The following is a 24,744-nucleotide window of genomic DNA, read 5'->3' on the forward strand; positions in this document are numbered from 1 at the left end:
AGATATAGTCATGGGATCCATCCATTGACAGGTTGTTGGATTGCCATTAAAACTTGGTGATTCATGCTGCTTTAGTTTGTCCAAGAAGAGGTAGCTTTGAAATATTTATTTGAACAATCTAAAGCAGCACTACCTAACATTTTCACAATATAAAAAAGAAACAAGTATTTATCTCGTCTTATAAACAAATAAACGTGCTGTATGTGGCAATGTAGGTTCACTGACATTGTAGTTACATAGTTCCGACACTGGGCGCGCAGTAAATAATATTTTCAATCTTATGTGTTGCTGCTTTAAGTGTCATTAAAGACTTCATCCACACATGCTTTTTCTATTCCACTCTTCAGTTCAAGGTGAATTGAAAGCATCACATCGTTCAAAGAATATAAAGTCCACAGAGACCTCCGCACCCCGATGAGTGAACAAACGTCAGTACCTGAGTTCAAAATAAAATCATCTCCAGTGCATCAGTTCAAGGAGCCGTGGCAGTTTTCCGCTCCACAGTGACAGGGAATCTTGGTCTCCTCGATGGGAAACTTGTAGTCGTACGTGAGTTCCTCGTTGATGTTGATTTGCTGGCGAGAGTAGATCACGATCTTCTTCTCCGACTCCACTGTGACGATCTTAGCGTAGCAGTTTGGCTAAAGACAGAGTCATGAAAACATTGTTATCGTTAGTTTAGATTTCTCTTCTGACCCTGTAACTCACATCGCAGCTGTGGTTGATGAATCTGGCCAAGTTCCCAAATTTGGTGGCGTCTATGATGGTGTCCTCGTCGATCCGGAACAAGTAGCTGCTTCCGATACCTTCCTCCTCATACCTCTGCTCCCTGATGTCAGCGACCACCTGTAGTTCTTCATGTGAGTCGAACACATCTCAAACAGGACGACCTGTGGGATCGGTCTCACCTGTCTGATGATTTGACCCACGTACTCGATCACCATCTCGTCTGCAGCTATGGGCTCCATGGCAAACAGGCCCCACTCATGGATGTGACTACGACTGAAGCGAAGCTTCTTCTTCCGGTACTGCAGCAGAAAAACATCACTTTATCAAATATATAATGTTAATATTATGCTTGTTCAGTATTTTACAGCATAAAAATGGAAAAAAAAAATGTTAAAAGTGAATTAAATATTCTTTAAATATACTGAATCTAACATCTAAAATCTAACAATTTGATCATTTTATAATAGATTTGTATTCTAAAAGTTGTATTTAAACATAGCAAAATGTGAAAATTATACAAAGTAAGTGTGTGTGGCGGCTACTTTCACCCATTGTTTATCAAAAACTACTTTCAGGCAACAATTGTCTTTTATGAGAGAATTTTCTACCTTTTTTTGCTCAGTAAACAGTTACACACGTTAACTGTGTCAGTGGAAGTGGACTTACCTTCAGCTGGTTGAATCGCACCAGGTCACTATCACAGTTAAATGACGACAGAAGGCGGCGCTGCTCACACCGAAAATCTGATTTGGACCGAAGTGACGTGGACTGAACAGGAGCGTAAATTTCATCCTGGAAGATAATTTGATATATTTTTAATGTCAGAAATAGAATGAATTGATCACAGGGTTGGGTTTAATTAAACATTAAATTGTGGCCCTTATTGTAAGAGGGCCAAAGTAAACCATGACATAATACCAGATTTAATCTCATTAAATATAAAGTGCTTTAATCTTAAACCAAGTTCAGCACAACATTAATCACCTTTTCATGGACAAACAGGAAGAACATTTTAACCATAAGCCTCACGTAGCAGCTTCATTTTGTAGTTTACATTTCATTTTGTAACATTTAAAAACTTATAAAATGTTGTATGTATAATTTATATTCCCTGGTTGAACAGTAAAATAAAAGTAATCTGCTCAAGGGCTGAAAATAGCATATATTAGAACAAAATCACAAACATTAATTTAAGAGTGAGCTTGTGAAAACTGTTTATATTAATGACTCAACAGCATTTTACCCATTTTAACAAGATAAATACAGGTGTTTACTAGTGATGGTCTGATGAAGCTTCATGAAGCAGTTGCATGTTGTTTAGAGGTCAGTAGGGGGCGCAATCTGATGTAGTTATTAGAACAGTTGTTCAAAACAAAGTAAAATAGTGCAGAGACCGCCATATAGTGGACTGAAAATAATGACACTGCTTCATGAAGCTTTGTCACACCATCACTAGTAAACACCTGTATTTATCTTGTTAAAATGGGTAAAATGCTGTTGAGTCATTAATATAAACAGTCTTCACAAGCTCACTCTTAAATTAATGTTTGTGATTTTGTTCTAATATATATGTAATTATTTAATTTAGCATATCGTGCATATTTTGGCACACTGTGAGTTTGTCATGTATGCAAGTTTAAACATGTGGCACAATATTGATGTGGCTTTCCTCACTTTAACTGTAAGTAAATTCATATTTGAACTTGAAGCTGTTCTTTATTTTATTATTATTTAAATTACAAATAATATAAGTAGTTGTAATAACTGATCATACCTGAGCGCTGGTCAACAGAGCGTTGGCCATCACTTTGTCATTCTTGCTGATTGCGTAAAATCCTTCGCTGCGGGCCGAGCCGGTCTTGTGCTTTCTCTGCCATACTCTGGATCCATCATGAGGTTCGGTGGTGGACTTGGTCAGTACGGAAGAGTTAAGATAATGAAACCACTCACATCTCTGTACACCACAACAACAACAGCTGGTTTGCGTGTTCGTAAAAAGGATATGAGGGTGAGGGATCCAGCGAGTGTCGCTCAACCAGCCGCAGCCGCCGTCCCGCCGCTGCAGTCGGTCGTACTTGACCTTCAGCAGTCCAGCGTCCTCCTCGTCCAGGCCTTGTTTCCACACCATGTGAAGGATCCGGGTCTCCTCACAACGTGAACGCCAACAGATATGCGAACAAACATCTTGGTGTAGTTTGCTCCTACAGCGATATTGTCTCCAATTTCTTCTGGTTTTGGTCCACCTCTTCTCCTTTGACTTGTGGAGGTCTTCTCTGCTCTGTCCTCCGAGAAGGTTGGGCATATTTTCAAGTCCCTGTAAAGGTTTGGTCTTCACACCACAGCTCATCCACTCTCCCTCAGACACCTCAGAGGAGGAAGACTCTCCCACACTACCGCAATTTATATGCTTCATCCTCCTGTGAATGATGGCTCGTCTCGGAAGGACCACATCCCGTCCAGGAGTCTTCGGACAGACGTAGGGATTGACCGCCAGTGATGGATTGGTGAATGGGAATACATCTGTACTGCAGTCCAGCTTGGCTCTTTCCCAGCTGCAACGAACCGGAGCCCATTCTTCCCCTCGGCCAGGTGTTTTGGGTCTTTCTTGGAATGAGGGTCTTTCCAGAGATTCAGGAGAACTCAACAGGTGTTCTCTTGAGAAAGCAGGAACTCCATCATAATCAAGTTCAGACACGATCCCCCGTCCTGGAGTCTGTGGTCGCTCCACCTCCGGGGAAGTTGTTTCACTTTTAGTGGTCAACTCGGGGTCACTGCCCATGAAGCTCCCAGTCGGAGTCAGGGGCCTCTGGTTGTCCATGGCATCTTCGGATTCCATGAGCCACCACTGGTTCCCCATCTCAAGACCAAGGTCCTGGACATCTGAGTAATAATGGTTGCACAAGATCACTTACAGCTTGATCATGCAAGCGGCTTGAATGTAAAACTCTGTCAGAGTCGTGGGCCAAAGAATATATAGTAAAGGTTATTTGTAAAGTGCCTTTCTAGACCAGGGTCACAAAGTGCTTTAACAAACAAAAACAATATACAACTTAAATACATTCTTAAAAGGCCAATACACATAAGACAAACACAGGAGTCCCAGAAAATCAGGGGAAAGCTTGCACGAATAAGAATTTCTTAAGATGTTTCTTGAAGGAGGAACTATATCCTGTTGTGTTTGCAACACAGGAAATAAAAGTTGTTGCTTCTATTTCATCACAACACACTTTGTTTTTCTCCAAGAAGCAAAAACAGTCAGTTTCAATTCATAAAAAATTCCTTCCTTCAGCATTTGCCGTATTTATTTTACTATCATATAAAACCAGCCTCTTGTATTTTGACGGTATCACAATTTCAACATGCAGTGAAGACAGTCTAGTTCATACTAAACTAGTATTGGACAGATGTACTGGTGTTATTTTATCTACACAATTATTGTTCGATTAATAGATTGCTTATTTTAGTTTTTACTTTTCTTTCTTTTGCTTTTCTTTAGGATTTCTAAATACATATTTAATATATATTAAGAAACTATAAACTTTTTAGGATTTTCAAAACTTTTAACTTAACGAACATACCTTTTTACATCTATTTATTTTGTATTTAATTGTAGAAATGAGGTCGAAAATGTCTCAACAAGGAGTTAATCTTCAATTATGATTATAATTTAATGCTTCAAATTTGAACATAAGCTTCTTTTTTTACGTGAGAAAAAAACAATTTAGCAAATACTATACAAAATCTTCTGAGATTCACCTGACGCTCCAGTTGGTGATGGTTGATGAAGGACTTCTGGCTGGTTGACTGGTGCTTCCATTATTACCATGTCCTCATGATACTCATGATGGTTCTCCTCAGGCTCCGACCAGTCTTGCATGACAAACTCTTGCTGGGCACCAGGGGTCAGGGGGGCGGCAGGGGTGGCGGGAGATTCAAGTTCCATAGACTCATCGTCTGATGAAACCCCTAAACAAACACTAGTGAGGTGCGGGTCTTCCTCCCCGTCATTTTCCTCATCAGGACTGAGTTCAGAATCCATTGAGTCGTCATAGTCGTCCTGAGAGTCTGAGCTGAGGCAGCTTTGACATGAGGAGCTGCTCTCTGAGAACGACTCTGCAGTCAAACATCACAGTTTGGAGGTGAACGGTTGACTTCATAAGGTTTGATGTTGGATCTTACCACTCTCTGAGTTCTGAGTTGATGCCAAACTTTCCTGCTCATTGTCTTCTTCTCTGTCTTCACCATCAGCAGGAGGTTCCTCGTGAGACTAAAAACAGAAGCAGACACGTCTGAAATGTATTGATCTATCAAAAAACAACCATTTATCACTGACTGTGTATCTCAAGCAGTAAAAAGTACATACTTTGACATTGGTGACCGAAAAGTACTCACAAAGTCGTTTATGTCACCGACAGATAATGTTTCTTCTGCGTCCAGTTTGTTTTCTTGCTCTTCTCCTTGGCGGCCATTATTTTCTTCTTTGTCATCATCATCATCTTCACTTTCCAGCTCTTGTGGTCTCGCATGTCTGTGTTTCCGTCTCTCCAGAGCTGGAGAAACAGACTCAACGATATGTTCCTTATCTGAAAGAAGAGAAATAAGAAGATTAAAACTGTGTTTAGGGTAATCTTTATAAGTGAATCACAAACCAGAGCTTTGGGTTTTGGTAGAGTCGGCTGGTGGAAGATCAGGTTTTCCCTTTATCTAGGAGAACAAATGTTAGAACAGAGTAAGGTCACTTAAGGTCACCAGCCTGCATGTGTATTTGTTAAAAAATACCCAAAAGAAAGTCGGTTTTTGGGGTGAGTCTCCTCTCTTAGAGTGTCTGCTATGATGGAAATGAATTAAACCCAATGTTGTAACACTTTGGTGGTTGTATGGTTGTGTAGAGAAGAGCATTGTCGCTTGAGTTACTGATCAAAGACATCACGTTACGTTTGTACCTTAAATGAAGGAAGTGGAGGTTTGTTGACCTTTTCCTTAATGCGGTTCATTGGATTTTTCAGCGGGTTCTTATCTTCCACACTTGCTGTTCTACTCTTCAACGAAGACATCTAACAACACAGATAAATTAAAGCAAGAGATTAATTGATACCACGAAGAATATTCTGTTTAAACAACATTGACTTGAAGGGTAACTTGCCTTATGATTACTCTGTTGACTCTCCCACCAGTCTTCAAACCGCCTGAAAGCAAACCCTTCTATCATCCTACGCGTCAGGTCCTTCATCATGACGACCTTCAGCTCAACCACGAGAGCCTCAAACACTTTTTCAACCGTGACCTTGTGGAGAACCTTCAAACTTTGTGAATTTAAATGATGAATATTTGGAGGTAACCGGGAGGACGGACAACTTTGTGTGATTCGCATTCTTGGAGGAAGGTCTTTGCATGGAGGGTCCGGATGTTTCACGGATACAGGTAGTAAAGGAGAGGGAGACATCATGGAAGGGGGAGGGGGGACTAGAAATAAAGGAAGGGGAGGAAAGGGGAAGGGAGGAGGTACGGTCGCAAGCTGGTTTTTCGGCGGGATCCAGCTTGAAGGTGGGATGGGAATGGCACCGTTGGGCAAAGAATGTGGTGCAGGAGGGAAAGACAGGATGTGCAAAGGTACTCGCGAAACGGAAGGGTGGGATGATGATGCGTCAGAACCATCTGGGTGGGAATTAAAGGGTGGAGGAAGAAGGTGGAAACCAGTTTGTGTGATAGTCAAAGTCTTTGAGTGTCGGTCATGCTGGTCTACATCTGTAAATATGTGTTCCTGAGATAGGAAAGCAGAGAGTTAGTTGATAAAATACTTGATTAAAAATAATGATTTGTTACCTGATTCTTCAAATCTGACTCAGCATCTCTCCCCTCGACTGAACCACCATCGGTATCATCTATGACTGAGTCGACGTGTGAAGGTGAGTCATGAGCAGGAGGTGATGTCGGAGCAGAGCAGAGCGAGTCTTGAGAGCACTCGTCGTTCCCCAGAGTGTTGCTGAAGTTATTGAACAGCAAACTCTCAATGCGGGAGTCCAAACTCTGGGTTTTGTCGCTGAAAGGAGTCGCTACAAGTTCCGTCTGGCAGACAGGGGGCGACGGTGCACTTATTTGTGAGTCATCCCTTGAATGAACGTCCAAATTAGAGTCGGTGTTCAAGAATAGACTCCCAGCACTAACAGGGACAGTGAATTCCAGAGCGTTTGCAGGGGCGTCAAACGAAGTTTCTGTTTGTCGAGGTGCAGATTTCTCTCCGTTCTGGTCAACATGCTGTTTGTCACTCTTGCAAGTCAGGTGCGTCGTACGCTGTTGCCAGTGTTTAAAGATCAAGCTGACCTTGGAGACCTCACCGGGTCCCCGGTGACCCCTCGTCTGTTTCTGGTGGCAGAAGTCTCGCCTGTAAGATTTGTGAACACTGTAGGTGAAGGGCTCCCCCGAGATGACCGGGGTGCTCTGAAGACTGGAGTAGCAGGAGTCCTGAGAGAGCGGAGTGGCGGAAAAACAAGGGGTGCGGGGGGTTCCCTGCGAGTGAGGCGTCAGGCCGAAGCTGTGTGGCGTGTCCTGCCAGAGGCTGGAGTACGCAGTGTCCAGTGAGAGAGGTGTGGTGATGCTGACGGGGCTGCTGAAGCCTCTGGGAGGACGAAGAACTGTAGTGCTCTGAAAAATATTGAAGATTAAAGAATATCCTATTTATCAGCAATGGAAGAGTTACAGTTCACTCACCTGCAGACTGTCCATTAACTTCAGGAAATTTTGGTCAGAACATCCCACTGGCAAAGTATGAGGAGTATACACACCCTGGAGGAGGAGCTGGATGTAGCGGGATCGGTTTTCACCTAATAAACAAACCTTAAATAGTCATGCACATCATTGAGAGAAACACAAGAATTAATGGTAAAATAATCATCCAATCAAATCCCGTTTTTGGGGGACGTTAACATGAGACAGCAGATCATTTGAGTGCCTTGCGGTACTTACTTACCTTGGGTCCATAAATATTATATATTTATATAATTATTATTACTGGCTATTACAGTACCGTGGCTAATAGGCGCACTAGCAGGACGGAAGGTGCGAGACAGACAAGTAAAAGAGATCATGTGCAAAGGAAGATGGTAGTTTCCAGAAAATACGGTGGGGGTAATGCACCAAAAAAGCTGTATGCCAACAAGAAGAGTAAAACAACATTTTTGTTTTCCATTACTTTGATCATCATGGAAAACTGTCATGATGGAAAACACACATAAATGCTTATGATTTAGCTTTTTAACCTTAAGGTGGTCCATATGGCTGTTGAAGAAGGAAAAAGAAATGCCGTGTATAAACTTGGCATCAATCAATTAATGGTGGAACGTAGGAGATGGCAGCGTAAAGAACTGATTAAACGCTAAAAAAGGCCTGATAAGCTCTCCGAATAAATAAAAGCAGTTAGCCTGAACTTTACAAAGACTGTTCTGGTAGGCGGGTTATTTTTTTCATCACGCTGTGTTACTGCCGAGTTACAGGCACTGTTCAAGAAAAACAAAAGTATATAGGAGTTTCTGTGTACCATCTTTGTGTGTTAATATTTCATGTTACAACCTTGCCAGGCCTGCAGATTATAGACACGTATGGCATATATATGTTTATATTATTTATTATTGCAAAATTTTGTTTGTTGTTGCAGCTTTTATTCAGGTGCGCTCTTCAGGTAGGACATTAAGATAATTGTTAAATGTCACTTGATTAAAAAACATAAGATATTCAAAAGAAAAAAAAATTACCTCTGGGATCAATTTCGGCGTGAATAATATTCCCCATCACCGAAGTCTGGCTGAGATGCTCAACTGCTTCCTTGGCAGCCTTCACACTGTGAAAAACAACCTTCCCAATACCCAAATGCTTTTTGTTCTTCGGGTTGAAAAATATTTCCACGTGTTCAGGTTCTCCATATTTTTTGCACATGTCGTTCAGGAACATCTTGTTTACATTGTCATTTAACCTGGAAAAGGTCACTTCTTTAGGAGGAACTGGTCCAACGTACCATTCATCGATCTGCAGGGTGAAAAAGGAATTAAGGTTTGGTATAAAAATAAATAAACCAAAAGTGGTACACCTTGATTTTACACTATAAAGTTGATCAATGCTTTTGGAGGTTAATAATAATATGAATCTGGTTACTTTATAATATTGTAATTTAAAATAAATCATATGTATGACATGAATGCTATTACATTTATTTACCAAAATAAATAGTGAAGAAAAGGACAACCAATAAAAGATTAAATGAAATCATAAAAACAAGAAAGTCAAACAAGTTGTTCGTCAACTTGTCATGGTTTTATCTATACCTGAAACTTTGGAGTTCCAAGGTCAGTCTTGTTGAATTTGCTCCATAAACGACAGATACGTGGATCTCTCACAGTCTCCACTGGATACAGGCCCAAGTCATCCGCCTGCAGACAACAACACTCGTACAGTGAGAGATGGAAACAGTTTTTATTTTATTTCTAACATGAGCAGAAGATACTTAAACGTGCTGCACAAATGTGGAGATGCTCACTGGGATGTTAAAACGACGTCCATCATAGCGGAACACTTTATACAATCCCTTTGTCAGCATCGGGTCGATCATTAACTTGAAACTGCTCCAGTTCTGCTGTGGTTCTTCTCTCACACTCTGGTGTTCACTTTCCATTACCTTAGTCAAAACTGAAAAACAGAGGAAACAAACACGGTATATTCATCGTTCCGTTTAAGATAATAACAAACTAGTCCTGGCGGAGGTTTCCACGCCCTGACAGGTGATGCAGCTGCTCAGCATCTTCACCTGCCTCACTCTTCTTCTCCGCTAGAAGTTATTTTTGTCACATTTACCTCTAATCTAATCGTTTAAAAAGCACATTGTACTCTTAACTTAACATACCTGTTTCGAAGTTTGCTCGTTTGACGGGCCGACATTGTGAAAACAGCACTTGTTCTCACTCTGGGTATCTTCAGCGCGTCGTCCACAGGTTCACTTGTGTATCAATCCGCCAAACTTAAGTATAGATCTAGGAGAGTGCGGAGGAACACCAGGTGTAACAGGAGGGAAAATGGCGATTACTTCAAATAAAAGTGTGTACAAATTATAAATCAGCTCAAGAAAAAGGAAATAATTCAGAAGCATCATTTTAATACTGAAACCACTACTTGTAATAATGATTATTACGATGATAATAACAATAATAATCCCATTTTACAAGACCGTGGCTATTGGAGAGTATTACACCTTAACAGGGGTAAGAGGCAGGGGACACCCTGGACAGAACTAGATTAACTTAAAATCCTTGAACTACATACAATTTAGATAAGAATCATCATTTAAAAATAAGTGACCAAATCGCAATACAATGTTCACCATTTAATCGCTATATAGCTGCTGCATCGTTAGTTTTGATTTTTACTTATTTTAGGCAATTTTGTGGCAATTAAAATTACATTTTATTCTAAAAAAAAGAAAAAGATTCACTTTGAATGTATTATGTTCTTTTAATGTTTCACTTTTATTTATATTAAATTAAGTTCAAAGAACATATTTTTGCTTGTTTTTTTATTACATGTGTGTGTGAAGTTTTCACCTATTAATTCTACTTTTTATCGGTTCGACCTGTCTTTTAGTGCAACAATCAATAATCTACCACAACAGATACTGTATATGTCTCCGTGGTAACCTGGCTCTAAAGCCTAAAGGATCCCAAGAGACTCAGAAGAGGATGTTTGCTCATTTAAATGTCTGGTTTGGGAGCTTTTTATTTAAACCAAAAACAATTATCAATTCTCTAAAATTGGCATAACTCAACAGAAACATGTAAAATAAATGAACCATCAGCAACATTTTTTATTTAACACCAGTGGCATCACATTAGAAACCAGTCTTATCTATTTTAAAAGCTGTAACACCAGTTGTTTGACTCGTATAGAAACATAGAAAACAACAAAACAGGGTCAACTCATGTAAAGGTTGAGTCGCATTTGTTTGAACATGACCTGATACCACTTTTTTTTATATATATATGTAATAATACATTGAAACTCAAGCAAGACTAAATGGTTTTACACAAAACATCTTAAAAACTATGCTTAAACACGAAAACAAAGACAGCATACAAAACACCAATAAAATAAATAAAAATGTCCCAGATATGATTGTCGAATCCCCTCATGCAATAATGTAACTTCGAGCTACTACTACAGCAACTGGACCTAAAGATAGACCTTTAACCAGACATTGACACAAAATGGCACCTTTTCAAATCAGCAAATTAACACTCCTCTTAATACAGGAAATGTATTTTTTAAAGATGTAAATGTGTATGAAGAAGGTAAAAAAAGAGAGACTATAAACGTTTAAATAAATAGGAGAATAAAAGTACTTTTTTTTTGCTTTAAAGTGCATTTATAAATGTCCAGCGTCAAACCTGAAACACTCAATACTTTGACTAGAAAAGCAATTTGTTGACAAATTAAGGATGAATAAATACAGCAGTAAGGCTTTTAAAATCAGATTTCTGTAACCTTGTAAGAGGCTCAGTTAAAAGTTTAAAATACACAGTATCATGTACATTGACCTTGACCTCATTTTGCGGTTTCACTTTATGAGCACCAACCTTTCCCTTCACTTTGGTTTCAGTCCGTCTTTCCTTCAATAGTGCACATAAAAGGCATGCACTTCACCAAAGCAAACAACAAAACGTGTTGACAAACAAGGCACTGACGGTAACAGCACAGAAGCTAAATGTCCAGAAGAGTTAAAGGACAACAGCGTCCTTTAGGCAAAATGGGCAGAAGCCTTCAGTTCTTCGTTCTCCACTCTGTGGTCCAACTGGTTCTGGAGCCGAATGACCTGCTCCAGCTCGCGAATCTGCCGGTCAGTTTTGTGGCTGACCAGCGTGCGGTAGAAGTGGACGGCGAACACGATGAAAACGATTCCGAACGGGACCATGATGCAGGTGGAAGCGATGGCCGCGGCTTGGCCGGAGGTTATGGTGACGTTTTTCTCAGTGTTGCTCTTGAGAGGTAAGAACTTGACCCAGCAGAGGAGCATCACCTCGGTGAGGAACAGAAGGGTGCCGATCACGGTGGAGAAGGCCCAGGCCAGCTCGATGTGGTGGTGCATGCGCTCGTGCGGAGACTCGTGCACGGAATTGAGGTTGTGCACGTTGCTGACCGCCTCGAGGTTGGGAAGGATGCAGGTGCTGATCATGAGGGCGAAGAGGTGGACCGCGACCAGGACAGTGGTGCAGGCGCTGAAGGCGATCAGCAGGCCGTCGGGATATTCAAAGTCCCGCTCCAGCTGGACCTCCACCATAGCCACCTGGAAAAGTATTCAGAAAAGTACATTATGTACACATTACAAAACGGAAAGTAGATGAATTTAAAATAAATAAATAGGCCTGAGCCTGACTTCTGCTTTTAGGGTTTAATAGTAAGATAGCATCAATTTGGTTGCTTCAGATCTAGGACAAGAGAAAGTTCATTACATAACGTGAAAGTATTACCTGTTACCGTCTAAAATGCATGTTTATTTTTACGATGCACAATCATCACAAAGATTTGTACAAACAGACTCTATTCTAGATCCCCTTTTATACACAAAAAATATTATTAAAAATAAACGTTAAATATTTGATTGTTTTTTTAGACTTTTGAGTAAAGGTGGGTGTGTCAAAGTAGTTTTCTAAGTTCTACTGATACAAGTACACTTTAATATTACCATTATTTTCTTTAAATAATTACTTTTTTCATGTTTTTTAATCAACTACTATGACGAAAAAACAGTTCATCTTCAGCCATCTGTTTAAAAAAAAATCGACATGAGAAACATAATAAAGAAAAATACGTTTCTAAGCCAATAAACAATGGAGACCTTGAAAACAACCTGCGTCACAATAATGCAGACACTTCAAAGGCACGGACACGTCAACAACCAAAGACTAACTTCAAAGTCGTATCTGTTGGTCTGGCGTGAAGAACCTACCATTGCGAACCCGGACAGCAGAGCAGAAGTCCGGCTCGTCGCCTTCAGCTTGGCTCGACTCAAGTAGAGTTTTCTCCATGACAGAGCCTGGAGGGAGTGTTCGTTCAGACTCATTCCGACGCTTGGTAAGAGTTATTTAACTTCGAATAAAGTCCGTCTATGTTGCAAAAAGAAAGTTCCTGGATGTGTAGATGCACCGGAAAAGAGAAGGGCGTTTTTTTCCGCAAACCAATGACATGTAAAGACGACGCTGGCAAAACTCTCTTAAACTAAACTTGACAGCGACTGTCAGGAAACACAAGTTACCCACAATCCAATGCTCCACGGGAGCGCGCATGTCCGACGACTGTCTGTCGCGGACGCGCATTCAGAAAATAACTCAAAATATAGATGAAAAATTGGATTTTAGTTTGGATTTTAAAAGGAAATTGAATTGATAAGGATCTATAAATATTGGAATACTTTTTTAAACTACGAAAAAAAACACTGTTTACTCAACATGAATCTTTCAATATTGTTTCACCATGTATGGGCAATTCTTTATAGTAAAAAAAAATGCTTAGTCATTTCAATGGAGATAGAATTCGATGGTTAAGGGTATTTATTTTTAACTCCAACATTGGTTAGTGACTAAAGATATTACATCAGTCCATTCCAGGGCCTGTTGCCGCTCACATATTTTTCAACCACTGTGGAAAAATATACTATTTCACCTAATTGGTCTAAAAACATGAATTATCTGCAAATAATATGCCATTATCGAGTATCTGTGCTGTTGCAGTGACTGGCAGAGAAATCATGTGATATTCTTTGCTATATAGGCTTCAGAGTATATATATAATTTTCAAAATCTTTGGTTGGTGATGCGGGCAAAGAGAAAACTGACATGATTAAAAAAAACAGTTCTGAAGATAAAAGGACATATTTAAACAGTCATAACAGGATAAATCACATGGAAGGAAAAGGTCTCCCAACACATCAGCACATCCATTGGACCCCAGATTAAAGATTCAATATGAATATATAATCTGTAAATTAAAAAAAGAATAATCATAAATAAAAACACTACTATCACCTATTAAAGCTATTGTGATTGAGTTAAATCCCAGAGGTTACAGGTGCTGGTTTTAATATGAATATGTATTCGGTCATTCAAAATTGGACAAAAAAAAAAATTGGTGAAGGAGAAATCTAGGCCTCTTTTCTCAGGAAGCTGCCCCCGCTATTCGACCTCAGCTAAGCGGAAGAAAATGGATGTTCACTTCCTGTTTTGGAGATGGTGCGTTTTAAACATAGCCTCAATGCGGTTACCATAGCGTTTTATCCTTTATACGTTAACCATTTACGACCCTAATGTAACACTAGTTCAATTGGCTTGTTGATATATTATTAGAATTCATCGCTTTAAGTTAACTCGGATATGTATTTATTATTTAGATGATTAAAATACTGCACAGTAACCATTTCTCTGACGGACGTGAACGCAACACGGTAGTAGTACCAGCTGCTCGTGCGGGGAGGGGGCGGGGTCAGCGAGCAGCGCTGCTGGAGTGTTCAGCCATGTTAGTTCTCTCTGCTGTTACCAAACGATGAGAGTGTGGAGTCATGGCCTTGTCACTGAGCGGAGAAGATGAGGAATACGATTCAGAATCGGAACAGGTCAGTCACCGATGACGTAACGCGTCACAACAAACCACCCGAATATTGCTATTGACTTTACGAATTAAAAGCGAGGAGAGCAGATTCCATGGCGGAATGTTTTTCTCCCGTCAGGCGCTCTTTTCGGTCGACTTTTGTTGAACCCGTCGGGAGATTTTAATAGATATTTATATTACATATATCTTTTATGCGACTTCACGCCGCAGGTGGTACATCCTGGTTCGAATCGTTAGCTTTGTGAATCGGAAAGTAAAACCTTCCCGTCAAAACAATCCGCGTCCTCTTCTGTGGACATCACTTCCCATGCTAGCGAACCCTTGACCCATATTCACTGTCCAGCAGCGACACATCATTCTTCACCTCTAATCTCCTCGATTTATGGACTCATAAACATAAGATTCCTATCCTAGTACTCGCATGAGTGCACTCAAATGCACTAGCTTTTCACCTTGCATTATTACAGAGAGGTTTAAACTTCCTTTGCTCAGCCAGCAGTGCCTTGAAGAAATGTTGTGGGACTCAGGAGGGGGGGATGGGAGAGCGAACAATGAAGGTGCTCTCCTTCTGTTGCCAGTGGACAACAACCAGACAAAAACAAAAAAATGGTTTTATTGATTCCAAGAGTAAGTTCTAGTTTTGTCCACGATAAACAAGTGAGGAGGCTGCAGCAGGAGTGATTCCAAACTAACTTTTGTGCAGAGTCTGACATCAAGTATTTTTAAGTTTACTTTTAAGTTCCCAGGAGTGAATCATTAAATCTCTGGCATCTTCGACCTACTTGGATGAAGCAAATAAACCATGTCAGAATAACGATTTAGTAAGTTGTGGTTTATTAAAGTATGACAAGCATTATCATTCCTTGTTTACCTCAGATTCCTGCCTGGTACATGATAGAGACTCTGCATCGTCTTACGTAACTAACGTTCCTTTTCCTAAACACAAAGTCCTAGTTCATGTAATCTCAAACATACTTGAAATGGGTGTCAAAAGCACAACAGCAATCATATGATAAGCCTTGTTATTTCCTCTTACTGAAATGTACTCCGAAGCTGAGTCAGAGCACTTTGCTGTGAGTGTGTACGGCACATTTTCACCATGCGATCCAGCGAATCCAAATTCTTGACATATTAGCAAAGAGTTAGTCAGCGCAGGATCAGTGACTTTTTTTTGCGCAACCACATTTACGATGCTTTTAGCAGCAACATGAGTAGTTTTGCATTTTCTGTTTAGGGAACATTTCCGTGAGTCAGATGCTGAAGTTTAGTTTAGGTCGTTTACCCAAATCTCCTTTGTTCTGTCAAACATAAGTGAAGTGATTCAAACCTTCTTTCAAGCTCAGACTTGTAGGAGTTGCTTTTTATTTTTAGTGCAGCTGTCAGTTTTGTAAAAGCCTCTTCTTTTGTCCAGACTGTTACAGTGTTAATCCTCCTGTGAATTGACAGCAATAGTTAGAGGCACCATCAAACCAAATATTGTAGATATTCAAATCAAGCACAGTTGTGTTATAAGATTTCTTGGAAGCACTTCTTTCTTCATTTCTTTGAAATGTTTTTGTTTCACTTCATGAAAGAGTGATAACCTGCGGTACAGGTTCAGTAGCATGTTTGATAAGCTAGCCTTTCAAGAATCGCTTCTGAATATAAATCAGTACAGAAGTGAAAAGCATTATCAGTCTTCTCTCTGATTCCCCTGTTTTTAGCAGAAATGAAAATGGATGACTGCTGTAAGATTTCTCCTGCAGCCACAAATTGCCACACAGTGTGTTACCACGGTAACGCCTCCTGCTAGAACAAACGTATCTGTAATGCCCTATGATTTGTCTTATTTCAGAAGCGCTGTACCTTGATTTCCATAGCAACAGAGATGATCCTAAAAATAGATGAGAGAGTATCACACGTTTCGCTTCTGATTCACAGTTGAAACGCATGTGAGAGATGAAGTGGGTGATGCATACTGAAAGAATGCTACAACTGTTGGTTTATCTAATCATGGCCGGTTCTTAGGCACAGAAATATTTACAAATAGGTTGTATGGGTGAGTGATTGGAAAATCATTTTCTGACAAACCATACACATCTTAAATTTGAGCAAGCAGATAAAGTAGATAGAAAAATGTCCCTGATCTTTACTAAACATCTTTTGACCATGACTCACTGGGAAGTACATTGATAATACCAGCATATCAATTGGATTAAAGAGCTTTGTCCACGTTTTGATCCATTCCTCTCTTTTATCATCACTACTTTGCCGTCTCTACGACACCATCGATGCCTTTGATCTTTCTCGATCTAAATATATTAACAGACTTTCTTCTCTCGCCACTTTTGTCTTGCAGCAGCGAGCAGCCAATCGGCAAAAGCCCAAGATGGCAGCAACTTCAGCTGTCAAGCTACCGCCTAACCGCAGCTCGTCCGGCGCGCGGCGGAGACGCACTCGCTGCCGGAAGTGCGAGGCTTGTCTCCGGACCGAGTGTGGAGAATGTCATTTCTGCAAGGACATGAAGAAGTTTGGGGGGCCGGGGCGCATGAAGCAGTCCTGTATAATGAGGCAGTGTATTGCTGTAAGTTTGTGTTGAGTTTGTGTTTTTTTTCCTTTTTCTTGAAATGTGTTCTAAACGTTTGGTTTCTCACAGCCCGTCCTGCCTCACACGGCGGTGTGTGTGGTGTGCAAAGAGGCCGGCAAGGAGGACACGCTGGAAGAGGAGGAGGAGAAGTTCAACTACATGTTGATGGAGTGTTCAATCTGCAATGAGATCGTTCATCCACACTGCTTAAAGGTACGGAACGGATCAAGGTTTTTGCGTCTGCCCTTTTAAATGTTTATTAGAGAAGAGGTGGCATTTAAAATCTCGTAGGGGGGCAACTTTATATCCTGGGACTGTTGAGCCTAATGACAGAGCTGGTAAAGAAGAGGATTAATATAACATTTATTTTTAAAATGACATAAAACTTAAGTAATTTGATTATATATTATTTCATTTCATGTTCATTTTGTTATATAAAAAAAAACAGAAATTAGAACATAAAAACAACAAACAAAACATGAAAATAGATATTAAGGCATTTTATGATTTATTTTTTATTTATTATGCGTAAAATAACTACTCGATTTAAAATAAAGCAAAGGGAAAAGATAATAAATCATGTATAGTCATTATAGGTGAATTAGAATTGACATCACAAAGACATGACCAGACCAACACAAATATTTTATCTCTTTGTTTCCTTCTCAGCTTTTGATTAAAGTAACTTCTTCTTAAATATAAAAAATAATGGTTGTCACTTTTATAGACTGTATAAAAAAATCTTGCTAACACGTGAACAAAATGTTGCATATAAAAACCCATGAAAACCCTTATTATTAAGTTCATATGTAAAGTCAAACATCATTTTTTTTTCACACATTAACCTGCCTTTTGTTTTTGTAGCTTGATAATCAATAAATCTGCTGGAGAATTAAGGAATATTCAAGTGAAAAAAGAAATAACATTATGATGTAATTGATTAAAAGTCTTCTTTATAGATAAAACATGTACTGTGTATTCACCATCAATTCTGGTGACATAAACGATTTTCGACCACAGATCAATTTGTACTTGAAGGCGGTGTCGTTCCATTTAAACCAGGTATCACCAGGGCGAGCCAGTCATCTCTTTAGTGAGTCATATTCCTCGGAATCATGTCCCAGGAATCTCGGTGACTCATAATCTTATACGCCACTGCTCCGTTTACAATTTATTTATTAATTATTCACCCAGGCTTGTCATCTCCCATCCAATATTTATATATTATATATTTACGAAATCGTCATGGTGACGCAATAAGAGGACAGCTATGATGTGAAAGAATACAAAAGAACACACCCTTTGTAGCAATAATTACATAAAGCGATTCAGTCTAACCTGTTGTTTAACATGACGAGAGTCTACCTGTTCAAACTCGTCTGTTAATGTTTGCTCTCTGTTCGACGTCGTCCTAATGATGATGCAACATTCTAGATAACTTTTATGTCACGCAAACCCTGCATTTTGTGCTTTTACTTTCCTTTTTGTCCAAAACAAAAATATTGTTTTCTGTTCTGGCAGGTGAACGAAGCATCAGGTGTGGTGAACGACGAACTTCCAAATTGCTGGGAATGTCCTAAATGCAACCATGCAGGGAAAAGTGGGAAAGTGAGTACAAGTGTTTCTTGGTGTGTTCAAATAGACCTGAATATAAACATTAGAAGAACTATTCTTGTCGTACAAGTTAGTTGACAATACAAATGTATCGATTTGTTTTTGGCTAAAGGTATAAAGTTGTCTCGCAATGTTTGTCCCCCTTGGCATTAAAGCAAAAAAGGGGTCCAGGCTTCAAGTACGCCTCCAACCTCCCTGGCTCTCTGCTGAGGGAGCAGAAGCCTGTGAAGGAGGAGGGGGGGGACGTGTCTTCATCTGCCAAACGGAGACCAGACAAGGAGGAGATGTCCAGGTTCAGGCCGGACGAGACGTTCCACCGACAGCCACCGTTGCTCACACCCAGCAACCTGCCGAGACCTCGACCCGAGGACAAGCTGCGTAAGAAGAGGAAGCTTTTTGAGGAGGAAGACGAGGAGGACCTCGGAGGGAGGAAGAGGGTGAGTCTGACAATCTGATATTATTATTCTACCTAAATGTCTTACAAACTCTATGAAAAAAAGACTAACCTAAAATACAAAAAGGAAGTTCTAAATTTAGAAAATATCGAAAACATAAATGTTTTTTTTCATGATACTGTATCCTATACAACAGGACTAACTATAGATTTATTTTACTTTTATTTCTTATAATATTTTTTAAATAGTTATTTTACGGTCTATATTTCAATAATGTGTGTGTAAAATCAATAATTCGATTTTTATGTATTTATTTTTTGTTTGCTTACAATTAAAGTGGATATAATAACGGCGTTGACTTCTGGAGCACTTATTACGTATCATGCGATGACTGAGAACAAGAGGATACAGTCGACGGCAGCTTTTGAAGCTGATGTTTGGGCATATTTTGGTTTAAGAACAAATGGCAATTTTGTCAAGAATGTGTTCTGTAAATTCTGCAACACCTGATTTGAGTCCTTGGCAAAATATATCGTGGTTCCCACAGTATCGCAATATTTCAATATATATCTTTTTAAAGATTTACATTTAAAATGCACTTAATTATTGATCTTGTGAAAACACAATATGATCATAAGACTTCTACAGCAGTTACCAATATATTAATACAAAGTGATTTTTCAAACTTTTTTTCCTTCACCTTCAGGAGAGGTCAGAAGACCCGTACTACCCAAAATTTCTGCATCAAATCAAAGTAGAGGAGAGCCACGAAGACGGTTACGAGGAGGACGATGAGGGCAGGGAGCCCCACTTCCGAAGTTTCATGGAGCGGCGAGGTCATCTGGGGACGTTTGACGATAAATTGGACGACAAGAGTGATCTGTTCAACCAGTCGCTCAGAACCCCGGTCATGGACAGTGACCAGTCTCTGTGCAGTTCTCCCCAAGCCGGTCCCAGCAGCGAGGGCGGGAGCGAGACCCAGGAGAGGGGTCCTCGTCCCAAAGCCCGCCGCAAACGTCGCCTGCCCAACAGGGAGCTGAGTCGGGAGCTCAGCAAGGCCCTCAACCAGGAGATCCACAAAACCGAGGAATGCCTCGCCAACGAAAACCGCCAGCCCATGAAGGTGGAGCCGGAGTCGGAAAACGAGGAACCCAAGAGGCTGTTCCGTAACGGTGGTGAAATGGGGGATCAGAGAGCCCACCTCAAGACCAAAGAGATGAACGGGACCCCGTGGGAATTGCGGCACTTCTACCCGAGTCCGATAACGCCGCTGGGCTTCAACCGGAGCACGCCCACCAACCGCCCGGTGCCTCCTCGCTCGCCTCCCAAGTGTGTCCAGATGGAGCGACATGTCATCAGACCTCCTCCCATCAGCCCCACGCCCGACAGACTCCCTCTAAAAGACGGTAAAGCTCACCCTCTCCAGCGAGAAGTCTGGATGAAGATCTTCGGCCACCTGACACACCAGGATCTGTGTGTGTGTATGAGGATCTGCAAGACCTGGAACAGATGGTAATTATAAACGATGGTGGAATAAAGTGGATTTCCTGGTCGATTAAATTTGAATAATTCCAGGTGCTGCGACAAGAGACTCTGGACAACCATCAACCTGAACCGGTGCAACTCCATCTCTCCTCTGATGCTGAGCGGCATCATCCGTCGGCAGCCGGGTTCCCTCGACCTCAGCTGGACCAACATTTCCAAAAAACAACTGAGCTGGCTCATCAACAGACTCCCAGGTACCAGATTAGAAAGTGAGAAGATCCAATCATCTCAGACGGAATCGTTTAAACTTGACCTGTCTTTCAGGACTGCGGGTCTTAAGGTTGTCTGGATGTTCTTGGGCAGCCGTTTCTGCTCTCTGCACCTCCACTTGTCCTCTGCTGAGAACCCTGGACGTCCAGTGGGTAGAGGGTCTCAAGGATGCACAGATGAGGGACCTGCTGTCTCCTCCCACCGACAACAGACCAGGTAAAGCTCCCACGACGATAGAAATGAAACGCAAGCAATAAATGGAAAATAATTCTTATCATGTCTTTTTCGTTTCACAGGTCAGATGGACAACCGCTGCAAGTTACGGAACGTGGAAGACTTCCGTCTGGCGGGTCTGGACGTCACCGACGCGTCCCTGCGTCTCATCAGTCGACAGATGCCTTTGCTGAGCAAACTGGACCTCAGTTACTGCAACCACGTGAACGACCAGTCGGTCAACCTGCTCACCGCAGCAGGAACCACGACCAGAGACTCGCTGACAGAAATCAACCTGTCAGGTGAGAAAATCAAACTTCGATGGTGAATGAAATTATATGTACTTTTTTTTTTTTTTTAAAGGAATTTTTAAGGTTTCAAAGATATTTCACACATTTCCCTAAAAGTAGTTTAAAAGTAATCGGTAATATATATAATATAATTAACTCTCAAGTCATTGTTTGCTCTGATACAAACAGTAATTTATTTGAACAGCATATTAACTACTACACAACCACAGAACTTTGTGCGAGGCAGTAATTACCACAACCAATATTTAATGGTGCCAACAAAACTCCCATGAAGCCTTTCTACATATTTCTACGCGTGCTCTATTTAGTGGCAGCTGATTGGTCGCTACAATACTGAATTGAAATTCTACCTCCAAGTTGCTGTTTCAAAAATAATCGACAGCTGTGATTGGTTGACGGGACGGCAAAGCATTATGGGATCTGTTGATAAGTTGAAAGTTGAGTTCTTAAGTTTACAGAAATGGTGTTGAATTAAACAAGAGAAAAAAATTTTGTTTAATAAATGAACGAGGGACAACTGTATGCTTGTGCTGGGTTGACAGGGTCTCATGATACAGTGCCTTCAGTAAATGGCGTTAAAAGTTAAAAAATGAGGAAGATTCAGTCGTTGAAAATGACTGCTTACGACTTGAAACCTCATCAAACCATCGCTAAAAAACCCTTTGAAGTGTGACAGTAATTCTAGGAAATAAGCGCGTTGTGACTAACGAGTCCTCGCTTCTGTCTTCCAGTGTGTAACCGAGTCACGGATCATTCCCTCACCTTCTTCAAGCGCTGTGGAAGCATTTGCCAAATCGACCTTCGCTTCTGCAAGCAAGTGAGCAAGACGGCGTGCGAGAGGTTCATCGCCGAGATGTCGGTGAGCGTGCCGTTCAGACTGAAGGAGGACAAACTCCTGGAGAAGGCCAGCTAGTTTCTGAGAGGACTAAACGGATTGACGGACTCTATGCACTTCTTCGGGGAACCAATTTTTCATTCTGAAAGCAGGCCTGCGGTGGACAGGCGGAGAGTCGAACGGACTATAAAGAGAACAAAGTATCATTCTATGAAAGACGGGGAAAATGCATGCATCTGTGTTTAAGCTTTTCTAAAAAAAATTGTGTTGTAATTTGTTCATTTTTGGTCTTAAACATTTAAGAACAGTATTTTTATATGAGCCTTATATTGAGTTAAGTGTTGTTTTTTTTTTTTACATGAAAAGACATTGAGCTCTATTACTGCTCCCCTTAAATAAATCTGACCATCAGATGATCTCCATTAATAATGTACAGTGATAAATATTAGACTAAATTATAACAACATCCAGAATGTATTTCAATACTCACACTACTGCCACTCTCTCTTTAGTCTTTTCAAATGTTGTTTTGGGGAATTTATCGACAGTTGAACCTTTTATTTATTACTTTTTTTTTTTAATGACAATTTGTATTTATTAATGTATTTGGCAGCAAGTATTTGGGGGTGGTACATTAATTCCTAATTCTCTCTGGCACTGATTCTTACAATTACAGTCAGACGCACATATCCAGTTGTTCTTCCACGTTTTAATACACAACTGTCTCGACCTCCATATGTTGTATGGGATGTCTAGTGCTGTGATTGGTTAGTTATTGCCTCAGGTGAAAGTGGTTATGTTTATATTTGTAAATCCAAATGCTATGTGCTAATATGCATTAAAACAAGTTCATTTGTACAATGATGGAGTTTGTCTTTCATTTAACATGGTGGTCCTGGTCAAAGTTGAGCTCTGGTGTGAGACAAAATAGTCATTAAAAGCCTATTTTATTTATTTTTATGTAAAAAGAAATGCTAACCTAATATGGCCAATGGATCAATATGTGTTTAAAAAAATAAATTTCAATAAATAACTAAACACCAGACTTTTTCTAAAGACGCATACATTCTACTCGGTGTCTTGAACTTTAACCTCTGCTAAAAGTATATTTTTTTCTGTTTCAGTTGAACATGATAACCGAAGAAAACAGATCAACTTATTTAAATAAAATTCCTTTATAAAGGGACAAGAAACGCATGACTTTAATTTGGAGGTATCGAATTATCATTTAGATCCACATTGTGGTTGCAAGCTCAAACAAATAAATAAATTTAAGTATTTCAGTCATTATTGAATATTAAATAAACAATGACCTCCATACAGAACGAGCCGTTCTTACTCTGGTGTGTCTTTCAAATAAGTTCCATAGCAACACTGCCACCTGCTGACCTTTTGAACTCATAGCTAGAAACGATATTTCAAGTTAGTCAGAATCTTATTCGTTAGTGAAGATGGTCAGCAAGTAGCGGTTTTAGGTACGGGCGAACGGGGCAGCCGCCCGGGGCGGCATTTTTTCATGACATATGGGGGGCGGCACGAGCGCTTGATAACAACAATTAAAATGCGCCTCTGCAACACGGTTTTGTATGAGGTGTGCGCACGCGCATCCGTTTTATGTGTGCGCGTGCGCATTCGTTTTATGTGTGCGCTGCGCATGCGCGTGCGCATTCGTTTTATGTGTGCGCGTGCGCATTCGTTTTATGTGTGCGCTGCGCATTCGTTTTATGTGTGCGCGTGCGCATTCGTTTTATGTGTGCGCTGCGCATGCGCGTGCGCATTCGTTTTATGTGTGCGCGTGCGCATTCGTTTTATGTGTGCGCTGCGCATTCGTTTTATGTGTGCGCGTGCGCATTCGTTTTATGTGTGCGCGTGCGCATTCGTTTTATGTGTGCGCTGCGCATTCGTTTTATGTGTGCGCGTGCGCATTCGTTTTATGTGTGTGCGTGCGTATTCGTTTTATGTGTGCGCGTGCGCATTCGTTTTATGTATGTGCGTGCGCATTCGTTTTATGTGTGCGCGTGCGCATTCGTTTTATGTGTGCGCGTGCGCATTTGTTTTATTCATTTTATAGGTTTGTTTGTGATGTGTAGTTATGCGTTTGTGATCAGACTTTACCTTTGAAAAAAAAACGGACCGACAGTCTTTTTTCCCAATGCATGAATAAATTTAATGTAAAAGGAAATGTAGTATAAACAACTCAATGTCAAATATAAAAAATGCATGAATTAAAGGTAAAAATATCAATCAATGTAAAATAATTCAGTGTAAAGAAATTCAGTGTCAACGTCTGGATAACCAAGAACAGACTCTAAATATTAATTTATTACGCCGTGTTTAAAGCATCAAAATCAGACTTTGAATTGGAAAAAACATCCAATTTCAATGCACGAATGAATACAATGCAAAAGAAAACATGCAAAAAAATGTAATTTAAAATCCAAAGTCTGTTTTTGATGCTGTAAAATCCTTATTCAAATGTTGATGGCACACATTTACTTCCTCACAGAATACATCCCTGAATACACCAGGAAGCAGACATAAGAAAGTAAGTGATAGTTTTTTGTAAAGCGCCTTTCTAAACCAGAGTCACAAAGCGCTTGAACAATCAAAGCTAATACACAGGTAAAATATATACTTTAAAAGGCCAATCCACATAAGACAAACACAGGAGTGTCAGAAAATCAGGGG

General features: G+C 40.3%; 3 protein-coding genes across 7 annotated transcripts; 1 reads left to right on the forward strand and 2 right to left on the reverse strand.

Moving 5' to 3' along the window:
* Positions 1-197: 197 nt before the first annotated feature.
* Positions 198-9,391, reverse strand: LOC148088228 (histone-lysine N-methyltransferase SETD1B-A-like). Its single transcript, XM_087779212.1, has 19 exons — positions 9,257-9,391; positions 9,045-9,149; positions 8,478-8,748; positions 7,438-7,550; positions 6,553-7,371; positions 6,171-6,490; positions 5,873-6,083; positions 5,673-5,783; positions 5,379-5,433; positions 5,139-5,312; positions 5,059-5,069; positions 4,909-4,996; positions 4,486-4,842; positions 2,734-3,609; positions 2,504-2,646; positions 1,373-1,521; positions 909-1,047; positions 709-846; positions 198-641 (listed from the first exon to the last, which is right to left on the reverse strand). The coding sequence occupies exons 1-19, from the start codon at positions 9,389-9,391 to the stop codon at positions 468-470; spliced, it is 4,389 nt and encodes a 1,462-aa protein (XP_087635338.1). The 3' UTR covers positions 198-467.
* Positions 9,392-10,555: 1,164 nt separating this feature from the next.
* On the reverse strand, positions 10,556-12,853 carry LOC148088229 (calcium release-activated calcium channel protein 1-like). Its single transcript, XM_087795170.1, has 2 exons — positions 12,713-12,853; positions 10,556-12,049 (listed from the first exon to the last, which is right to left on the reverse strand). The coding sequence occupies exons 1-2, from the start codon at positions 12,824-12,826 to the stop codon at positions 11,504-11,506; spliced, it is 660 nt and encodes a 219-aa protein (XP_087651296.1). The 5' UTR covers positions 12,827-12,853; the 3' UTR covers positions 10,556-11,503.
* On the forward strand, positions 12,716-22,917 carry kdm2ba (lysine (K)-specific demethylase 2Ba). 5 transcript variants are annotated; one of them, XM_087795146.1, is made up of 10 exons: positions 12,716-12,837; positions 16,706-16,930; positions 17,003-17,146; positions 18,455-18,541; positions 18,694-18,984; positions 19,649-20,454; positions 20,518-20,681; positions 20,752-20,913; positions 20,994-21,212; positions 21,953-22,917. In XM_087795146.1, exons 1-10 carry the CDS (start codon positions 12,790-12,792, stop codon positions 22,132-22,134), a joined length of 2,328 nt encoding a protein of 775 aa, XP_087651272.1. In that variant the 5' UTR covers positions 12,716-12,789; the 3' UTR covers positions 22,135-22,917. The 5 variants fall into 5 exon arrangements, with proteins under 5 accessions (XP_087651272.1, XP_087651285.1, XP_087651256.1 ...); XM_087795159.1 differs by having other exon boundaries at positions 18,703-18,984; XM_087795130.1 differs by lacking the exon at positions 12,716-12,837 and adding an exon at positions 14,210-14,371.
* Positions 22,918-24,744: the final 1,827 nt, after the last annotated feature.

The sequence above is a fragment of the Callionymus lyra genome, chromosome 1, assembly GCF_982586985.1.
Source record: "Callionymus lyra chromosome 1, fCalLyr1.hap1.1, whole genome shotgun sequence".
Lineage (NCBI taxonomy): Eukaryota > Metazoa > Chordata > Actinopteri > Syngnathiformes > Callionymidae > Callionymus > Callionymus lyra.

What these genes read in the sequence shown, in the direction of transcription:
- LOC148088228 (XM_087779212.1), bottom strand. Translation starts at nt 9,391, where the DNA reads ATGGAAAGTGAACACCAGAGTGTGAGAGAAGAACCACAGCAGAACTGG. An exon ending in TTGGAACTCCAAAGTTTCAG is followed by an intron (nt 8,749 to 9,044) that starts GTATAGATAAAA and finishes TTCACCCTGCAG; the next exon opens with ATCGATGAATGGTACGTTGG. An exon ending in AGTTAATGGACAGTCTGCAG is followed by an intron (nt 7,372 to 7,437) that starts GTGAGTGAACTG and finishes AATATTTTTCAG; the next exon opens with AGCACTACAGTTCTTCGTCC.
- LOC148088229 (XM_087795170.1), bottom strand. Translation starts at nt 12,826, where the DNA reads ATGAGTCTGAACGAACACTCCCTCCAGGCTCTGTCATGGAGAAAACTC. An exon ending in TGCTGTCCGGGTTCGCAATG is followed by an intron (nt 12,050 to 12,712) that starts GTAGGTTCTTCA and finishes ATACTTTTCCAG; the next exon opens with GTGGCTATGGTGGAGGTCCA.
- kdm2ba (XM_087795130.1), top strand. Translation starts at nt 14,318, where the DNA reads ATGGCCTTGTCACTGAGCGGAGAAGATGAGGAATACGATTCAGAATCG. An exon ending in TTCATCCACACTGCTTAAAG is followed by an intron (nt 17,147 to 18,454) that starts GTACGGAACGGA and finishes CTGTTCTGGCAG; the next exon opens with GTGAACGAAGCATCAGGTGT. An exon ending in GCTCATCAACAGACTCCCAG is followed by an intron (nt 20,682 to 20,751) that starts GTACCAGATTAG and finishes CCTGTCTTTCAG; the next exon opens with GACTGCGGGTCTTAAGGTTG.